The sequence below is a fragment of the Aptenodytes patagonicus genome, chromosome 9, assembly GCF_965638725.1.
Source record: "Aptenodytes patagonicus chromosome 9, bAptPat1.pri.cur, whole genome shotgun sequence".
Taxonomy (NCBI): domain Eukaryota; kingdom Metazoa; phylum Chordata; class Aves; order Sphenisciformes; family Spheniscidae; genus Aptenodytes; species Aptenodytes patagonicus.
This window is the reverse complement of record NC_134957.1, coordinates 286710-294914: the sequence shown is the minus strand read 5'-3', so window position 1 is coordinate 294914 and position 8205 is coordinate 286710. Positions and strand designations below refer to the sequence as shown.

The window sequence follows — 8205 nt, the reverse complement described above, 5'->3', positions numbered from 1 at the left end:
TAGGGGGATTAACTAGGTTAAACAAACATCGTGGGACAGGGATGGGATTACAGAGCCATGGCAGACCTTGTGGGTTTTCCTCCCAAGCAGACTCCCTGGGCAGCTGCTGCCTGCAGGCCCTGCCCTTTGCGCTGTCTGATAGTGCCAAGGGCTTATGTTGAACCCGATTCCTGAGCAGAAACGCTTTCCAGATGCTGTGTGCTCTAGCAGGTCAGGGCAGCAACCAGGAAACAGCTGTCTCTGCAAACAGAAACAACAAAAAGAAAATAATATTTGTTTTAGATGCTTGTAGGAACTAAATAAAATCTTTGATGTCAAGAGGGTTTCCTGTTTGTAGAGGAAAACCCTTGGGTCTCAGAATGGGAGCAGGGAGTCTGAGCAAACCCCTCCTGGGTACGGGGGGCCCATGTAACTTTTTGCGCTCTTCTGTGATGACAACAATGTTCCAGGGGACAGATTTCATCCCTGAGTTGTACGAGACCCTGCATCTAAGGATGTCTTGGCCACACGCACTGCTTTGGTCCGCTGGTGCCTCTGTCTAGCAGATGGTTGTGCCTTTTGGGGCTGTGGGAGATCAGCACAGGTTTTGCCTTGGGACTCTGGGAAGTCCCTTCCCTTCTTTTGCAGGAAACTTTCAGCTGCTTCTATAAATGCTAAAGAAACTGAGAGCAGTTGGTTAAGAGGAGTCACAGGTTGCCCCGACCTGAGCGTGAGCAGGTGGTGCCGATGCCTCCATGCCAGACACTGGCAGGATAGCAGGCACTGGGAGGTCCTCTGTCCACCCCAGGTGCAGAGCCACACCGCAGTGCCCGTTCCCTCTGCCGGACATAAGGGCAGGACAGAAATGCCTCTCAAGATAACATGGGCGCCAGGTCCCGTCAGCTGCTGAGCTGCTATGTCCATCTTTAGCCTGCTCTCCAGTTACCAGCCACCTCCTCCGGCTGCCTCCAAAGATAGGCAAAGCCACCTCCTGGTGCCTGGGCTGGAAACTGCGGGGAAGCAGAGGGGGGATCACCAGCAGGGATGAAATTGATAGGATTTTTGTGGAAGGAGTGAAGGAAGCTGCGAGTACACCTGAGCTATGGCGTCACTGTGCTACAACAAGGGCTGCGGGCAGAGGTTTGATCCTGAGCAGAACGCCAAGGGTAAGTGGGCTTGTCTGCCTTGCATCGGGGTAAGCAGAAATGCGTGCTGCTTTTCTGGTCTGTGGCCTCGGCTGCCATGCCGCGGCCTGAGCTGCCAAGCAGGGCTGAGCTGAGCCCAGCACAGGCAGCCCACATGGCAGGATCTGGCTCAGGAGCTGCCGGGCTTCATGAGTGGCTCATGGGCAGGATTGTTCCTCCTGAAAGGTTCTGCCTGATTTTCCCTTTTCAGATTCCTGCCTGTATCACCCAGGCATCCCTATCTTCCATGATGCCCTGAAGGTGAGTCGGGCAGGAGCCGGGGCTGCAGCTGAGGGAGGGACCTTGTGCCTGGCAGGATTGCCCACACCTGACCAGTTTGTCATCTCCTGGTGCCTAGGGCTGGTCTTGTTGCAAGAAACGCACAACAGACTTCTCTGAGTTCCTCTCCATAAAGGTAAGTGACCTGCCAGCCCAAATGCACCTGCTGCTCCTCTGTCCTCTCCTCCTTGCCCCTGCCCTGCCCTGTCCTGTTCCCATCCCACGCCAAGGCTGCCCCCTTTGCCCTGCTGGCTAGGGATTTCTTATCTGCTTCCAAGGAGCCTGCAAGCAAGGGTGCTGCTCCCAAAGTGCGGGGCAGGTGCTCCCAGAGAAGGGTGCTGGAAGGGGCTGGGATCCCCCACCAGGATCCTGTGGGATGAACACAAATGTCCCAAGTGCCAGCACACCTGTGAATGTCTGAGCAGTCCTGGGGGGGTGGAAGGAGGCAGCAGAGGCCCGGGGACGTGGGGGACACTCTTGCTGCCCTTCAGCTGACAGGCTGGGGTGCATCAGAGCTGAGACCTGTCTGCCATGGCCCCTGTGAGGCTGCCACACCGTCTTGTCCCCGGAAATCCCTGCAGACACAGCCACTGCCCTGGTGCAGGGTCAGAGCCCATCATTGCAGGACATAGAGCCACCAGAGCACAGAAACTCACAGGGTTTGGGAGCAGCTGCCAGGTTAGGGAGGGCAAAGCGCGCATCAGGCTTGCCTCTGCTGCTCAGGGATGCACAAAGGGGTTTCACAGCAAGGAGAAGCCCCCTGAGCCTTTCAGCCAAGAGAAGACCTCAGACAAGCTGAAGGCCAAACCAGTGGAGGAGCTCATCATCCAAGGACCAAAATCAGCTGAGAAGATGCAGCGGGAAAGACCAAGGTGAGATGGGCTCAGCTAACAGTGTTGCCCTGCTGTGCCACTTCTTTTGCACGGGTCCTGCCCTTCTGCTTCCTCAGGAGAGGCGATGACACTTAAATTGAAAAAAAAAACCCACTCGGCCTTTGCTGCTGCTGTTTCCCAGCTCTGATGAGCCAAGACAACTGCTGCCAATTAAAGTATCCAGGTCTCTGGAGCAGGCACTGGAGAAACTGAACCTGTGCTCCAAGGATGAGGCACCTGAAGGCAGTTGTGCAGGTAGTGATGAGCTGATAGATGGCAGCGGGGTTGCATGTGGCAAGTTCACTGTGGAGTTTTGCATGGCAGGTTCAGTGCAGGATGGCGGGTGCTGCATGCTCAGCCACCTGCAAACGCACAGAGCTGCATCTCGGAGGCGTGTTGCAATGGGCTGTGCTCAGGGGCCATGCGTGCTAAGCTGGGGAGCTGGCAGTGAGGCTGCATGGTTTGGGGGCAGGCACAGGTGGCGCGTGCCCCGGGGTGAAGCTGTGTTGCTCTTGCAGGGGAGGCAGCTGCCCAGGTGAGACCTGCCACCACCTGCAAGAACTCAGCCTGCAAGGCGGTGAGTACCCAGCAGGGTCCCATCTTTGCACGGTCTGCACTGCATGGCTGGGAGCATCACAGGTCTGGTGTGGGGACACGTCTCCCAGCTGCCACCAGGTGTGGGGCAGAGTGCCGGGTGGGTGGAAGGTGGCAGTGCCCATTGGTTCTGTATGCTCATCCCGTCCCTGGAGCGGCTGCCTCTGTCACCTCCCAGCCACGTTCCTGCAAGAAGCTTCTAGATTCCTGGATTGGTGGTACAGTGGTATTTCACTGCACCTAATTGCTTGCAATGAAATATAGCACATATTCAGGATATGAGCATATAGGTAAAATGCATGTGGAATAATTCCCACCTGCATTTAATTAATGCAGCACAGCCCACTTTCTGTCTTGCCTCACGACCGCCTTGTGTAGGACTGTCTGCCTGCCTTGAGGTGTACGCCGGAGGGTCCAAGCTACGGGAGGGCTGGCATGCTTGGAAAGCAGCAGAGGGGAGCGAGCAGGGAGCAAAAGGCGGGAGGTGGATGAGGACATGAGACTGACATGCTCTGGGAAGGAGGGGAAGGGACAGGATGGACGAACAGCCCCTTGCACCTCAGAGCGAGTTTCTGTGGTGTCCAAACTTGCCCACTGTCCCAGTGCTGCCCAGCTGGGACCAGGCTGTGTTTGGGAGAGGGCATATGGAAGGGCTGCTGCCAGCATCATGGGGATGACAGTGGGGTCCTGGCAAGGCCAGGGTGGCTGCCCTGCCGGCAGGGAGCAGGGACCAATTCCGGGCTGCTGGCTGGGCATAGTCCAAGAGTAAGTCCTTACAGATGCTGGACCCAGTGAAAGGGTGATGTTGGGCATCATGCTGTGCCTTATGCAGGGATGGGCACCGATGGGCGGACGCCTAGCTGTGCCATGCCATGCCGTGCCAGAGGCACAGCCAAAACTTTCCTCTGCTTCTCACTCCACAGATCTACCAGGGCCTGGAGAGCAACACTGAGGTTTGTACTTTCCATCCTGGCGTTCCTGTCTTCCATGAGGGGTAAGAAACAACCCTTTACGGGGGAGCAAATTGACCCTGCTGAGGGCTGAAAGTGCCGCATCACAAGGTTGTGTGGCCTCAAGCAAGCATGGCTGGTGCAATCATGGGTGACACCCCCCTGGGTGACACGTGGGCAGGGGGAGCTGCTGGTTCCGAGCCCCTCTCCCCCACCACCCTGAAGTCAGCTGTGGTCCCCTCTCCTGCTCCCGTGGGTGCTCCCTGCTCAGGTCATCCTGCCTTCCCCAGGATGAAGTACTGGAGCTGCTGCGGAGTCAAAACGACAGACTTCAGCGCCTTCCTGGAGCAGCCAGGCTGCAGCAGCGGGCAGCACTGCTGGACGGGGAAGGGGGTAAGATCTCAGCGGGGGTGACTCGTGTGAGCAAAGTGCTGTTACTGGCACCCGAGGAGTGCTCCTTCCCTTGCTCTGCATTCACATGGGTTTCTGCATTTAATTCTCTTAATTTTCATAATTGCCAACAGACGACTGCGCAGGGTTTGAATGCCTAATCTTCACTCATTTGCTGTTTAAAATGCTGCTCCTGCATTCACAAAACATGTCAGCTCTCACACACAACAGGCAATAGGAAGCTGAACAAGGCAGGAGCTGGCCCCGGGCACACCGTAGCCAGCACTGCAGGCTGCCGCACAGGGACAAGCAGCTGAGCATTCGAAAAGCCCTGAAAAAAACCCCCAAAAGTTTTGACAGATGACTTCAGATGACTGAATTTGGTTTTAATGAAGCTTTCCCTCTGCAACTGCTTCCCAGGAGGGACCTCATCTACATAGCGACATGGTGTTGTGGCAGGGCAATGGGGAGAAGATCCCAATTCCCAATATTGTATATGTGTGTATAAGTTTCCACAGGAAAGTTCTTGGCTGGAAACAGGCTTGAGCTGGGAAAGCTGCACCAAAGTGGCCCAGGATACCCCTGAAAGTGCAATGTGTTCCTCTGAGTCAGCATTGCTCTGAGCAACCCTCTCTGAGCCCAGTCTGTTCTTTGTCCTGGAGCAGAAAATATATAGTGGATGTAAAGGAGGCTGCAGTGAATGAACTGTGATGTTGTAATGCAGGTGCTTTGTGCTAATTGTCACCTGAGTTTGGGGCTGGGATTCCTCCTGGGGTGTTTCTTTAGCTGGCAACGCTGAGGGCTGCAGGGGGTCTATCTCCTGGTGATGCTCAGAAATGCCTGGTGGGGCCAAAACTGCCTGTGGCATGGATGAGGTGGGGGTCCTGTGGGAGAAAGGTGAGACGTGGCCAGTTGGGGCTCATCTGTCTCCCAAATTTAGATCATGGTGGCATGATCTATGTCCAGCAACAGCCCCTGCACTGCCCTCCAGACTGAGTACAGCACCTGTGAGCTTGGGCACAGCAGAGTGGCTCTGGAACAAGAAGGGGATGTCTCTGGTCTTAACACGACCTTCTAGGGCAACCCCAAGCACAGCACAGATGCCCCATGTTGCATGGAACAGCTTGGCAGGGGTGGCCCACCTTCACATGAACCATCTCCCCTCAAAAACCTGCACAAAAGGCAGGGTTTGATCTTGCTTAGCTGATGCCAACCTCAGCTGGTGCTCTTGCAAAGGAGACGTGCAAAGGAGCATCCTCCGGCACAGACATCCTCTCTGTTTGGGGTGTGCTTGAGCTAGATGCCAAGCCACGATGGGTTCCTCTCCCCTGCAGGACAAGAAGGCAGTGTCGTGCCGGCACGACTGGCACCAAACCAGCAGCCAGGTGGTGGTGACGGTCTATGCCAAGAACCCCCTGCCCACCCTCAGCAGCGTGAAAGCCAACCGCACTGTGGTGAGTGGGGCCGGCAGAGCTGGGCTGGGGATGCGTGCTTTCATGGCACCTGATTTTGATGAGCCAGAGACCAGCCTGGCGCTCTTTGATGGCCTGTTTGGTCTGTTGCTGCAGCCGGGGTTGGCACTGCCGACCTGCCGTTCCCGATCTGAGAGCCCAGTGGCTTTGCTGCTGCAGCAGCATCTGCCTGGCCACTCTGCCTCAGTGGCTTTCAGCCTCAGTGGGTGGCTTTGCTGGCCTTGAATCCCTCAACTGGTGGCAGAGGTGAACCCAGCATACTCTGAAGGGGGTGAAATGCTTCCAGGTGCAGAGGGGATCACCAGACCATTACACCGGAGCCAGGATGTGGAATGTGTTACGGTGCTAGAAGGCAGCTGCACTGTCCGGGGGAAGAGCTCTGGCAGTGCTGTGCTACCCACTCAGATAATTTTCTGTTGATCTTTCAGCTTGAGGTTCATGTCATCTTTGAAGGGAATAAGATTTTCCAGGCAGAACTGGATCTCTGGGGGGTAAGATCCTGTTTACTTTGATTTCGCTATTCCAGTAGTCTGCATGGAGCTGGGCTGCAATTCTGTGGGGCAGCCTGTGCTCTGGGAGAGCATTTGCAGCCCCAAACACAGGCTCCCAGTAAGGAAAATTACTCTCTGTGTAGTCAGGATTCTCAGACTTTTGAAAAAGCAGCAAAATGGTTGTTGCTGCAATTTCTGCACAGTCCTTCCTGTGCATGGAGCATGAGGCAGACTTTGACTGTATTATTGCATGCAAATGCTGTGGGCCCTGGGACACCACCTCTTCCCCAGCTGGCACATCCGTGGAACAAACAACCATTTTGTAGTCCCTCCCTTGGTGTGATTCATTGCCAGCTCTCGAAGCCTTGTGGAGAACACAGGTCCACCACGGCTGTCACAGCAGAGAGGACCCGTTTATCTCCAGAGCTCCAGTTTTCTATAGCAGCAAAGGCTGATGGGGAAATCAGGTTTTTCTCTATTGATCCCATAGTGGTAGCATCCCCTGGAGCTACGCCAGGACTGTGCCTGGGCTCGGTGCCCGTCTGACTGCTCTGCACTACCTGAGGCACCCTGGCACTCTTTTAAATGCTGCTACAGCGCTGGCTTGCTCTTGTTGGGATGGTCTGCAAACCAGGTCACCCAGGTACTGGCATTTATTGCCATCTCTGCTAGGAAATGCCTTAGGGGTTGTGAGGAGGGCTGTTTCAGAGGCTGCCAGTGTCTGCACCAATCGATCCTGGACTAAGAGCAGAGCTGGACGTTGCTGCGTTTTGGTGTTCTGGGTTTGGTCCCAGACAACCCCAAAGGGTCTTTGGCCCAGAAGGTCCCTGTCTCCCCCTGCAATCCTGCTGTGCCTGCGGGGACTCGCTCTCTGATTTCTCTGCTGCTTGCTGGTTGGGGAGTGAGACTCAGGAATTTGCATGCGCATTTCTTGCCTTTATTTCTGGTGCGTGCTGCCTGCGGATGCAGGCAGCAGAGTGTGCTGCCGGGTGTGGGTGTGCCTGTGCCTCAGTGCAGCCCACTGCCGTGGGGAGAGGGTTGTACCACAGCCATGCACGTGGCTGCGGCTAGCTGAGCTCTCCTGAGCTCTGTACCAGCACTGCGGTGCTGCTTAGACATAACACTGTGAAGCTCAGCTAGAGTCCAGGTTTCATCCTGCTCTGTCTCCTGGCACATGAGGAGAGGAGATCTCTCCTCTCTTCTCCTCTGGCAGGGCTCTGCCAGTGGGGGGAAGGATGAGCACATGCTGCCTGCCCTCCCCTGCCCAGCTCACTGCACCTTTCCCTCTCTCTAGGTCATCGAAATAGAGAAGAGCTTTGTGAGCATGGTCCCTACCAAGGTGGAGATCACGCTTTGCAAAGCCAGCCCTGGCTCCTGGACCAGGCTGGAGCTCCCCCAAAGCACGTCACACTCCTGTGGCGAGCAAAAGAAGGAGGCTATCGATGCAGAGCAGCCAGGGGCAGCGCAGGGGGAGGACTCGGATGACAGCTTGAGCTGGTCGGAGGAGGAAGACGAGGAGCTGGGAACACCAAGCAACTGACAGTCAAGTGCTTCAGCAGCTGAGCAGTGCCAGCTCCTGAGCTGCCGGGGACCTTGGCATCAGCTCCAGAGGAGCAGACCCAGCCCAGCCCCGTGTGCAGGCTGCAGCACACCCTCTCCCCCGGTCAGAAGGGGCAAGTAATAAAAACCCAGAGCAAAGGTTATACTCTGAAATTCCTGATAGGTGCTTAAGAAACATCAGTGGGCTGAACCCTGCCATCTGTCTCTCCCTCTCCTGTGCCTGGCTGGGGCAAGACAATGGGAGGAGCCCCCTTGTCTGTACCTCAGGCAGCCTGTGCCTGTGCCAGGTCTCCTTGGGGCCAGGGTGCTCATAGCCTGGCATTCTGCCTGACCCTGGCATTTCTGGGGGGTGCAGAGCCCCAGGGCAGCAGAGTGAGCTGAGCTTAACCTCCCCATACCACCACCTCATTCCCCCCGTGGCAGGGAAGGGGAGC

The 8205-nt window shown here is 56.2% G+C and overlaps 1 protein-coding gene across 1 annotated transcript; it reads left to right on the top strand.

Moving 5' to 3' along the window:
* The first annotated feature begins 961 nt into the window (after nt 1–961).
* Nucleotides 962–7914, top strand: ITGB1BP2 (integrin subunit beta 1 binding protein 2). The gene is made up of 11 exons (XM_076346815.1): nt 962–1145; nt 1375–1424; nt 1522–1578; nt 2166–2314; nt 2457–2569; nt 2833–2891; nt 3832–3902; nt 4149–4251; nt 5583–5702; nt 6149–6211; nt 7506–7914. Exons 1-11 carry the CDS (start codon nt 1082–1084, stop codon nt 7749–7751), a joined length of 1095 nt encoding a protein of 364 aa, XP_076202930.1. The 5' UTR covers nt 962–1081; the 3' UTR covers nt 7752–7914.
* The last annotated feature ends 291 nt before the right edge of the window (nt 7915–8205 follow it).

Bases quoted from the DNA above. Each gene is read 5' to 3' on its own strand.
- ITGB1BP2 (XM_076346815.1), top strand. From the start codon at position 1,082: ATGGCGTCACTGTGCTACAACAAGGGCTGCGGGCAGAGGTTTGATCCT. The intron at 2,315-2,456 runs GTGAGATGGGCT...GCTGTTTCCCAG, and splicing joins ATGCAGCGGGAAAGACCAAG to CTCTGATGAGCCAAGACAAC. The intron at 2,570-2,832 runs GTAGTGATGAGC...TTGCTCTTGCAG, and splicing joins ACCTGAAGGCAGTTGTGCAG to GGGAGGCAGCTGCCCAGGTG.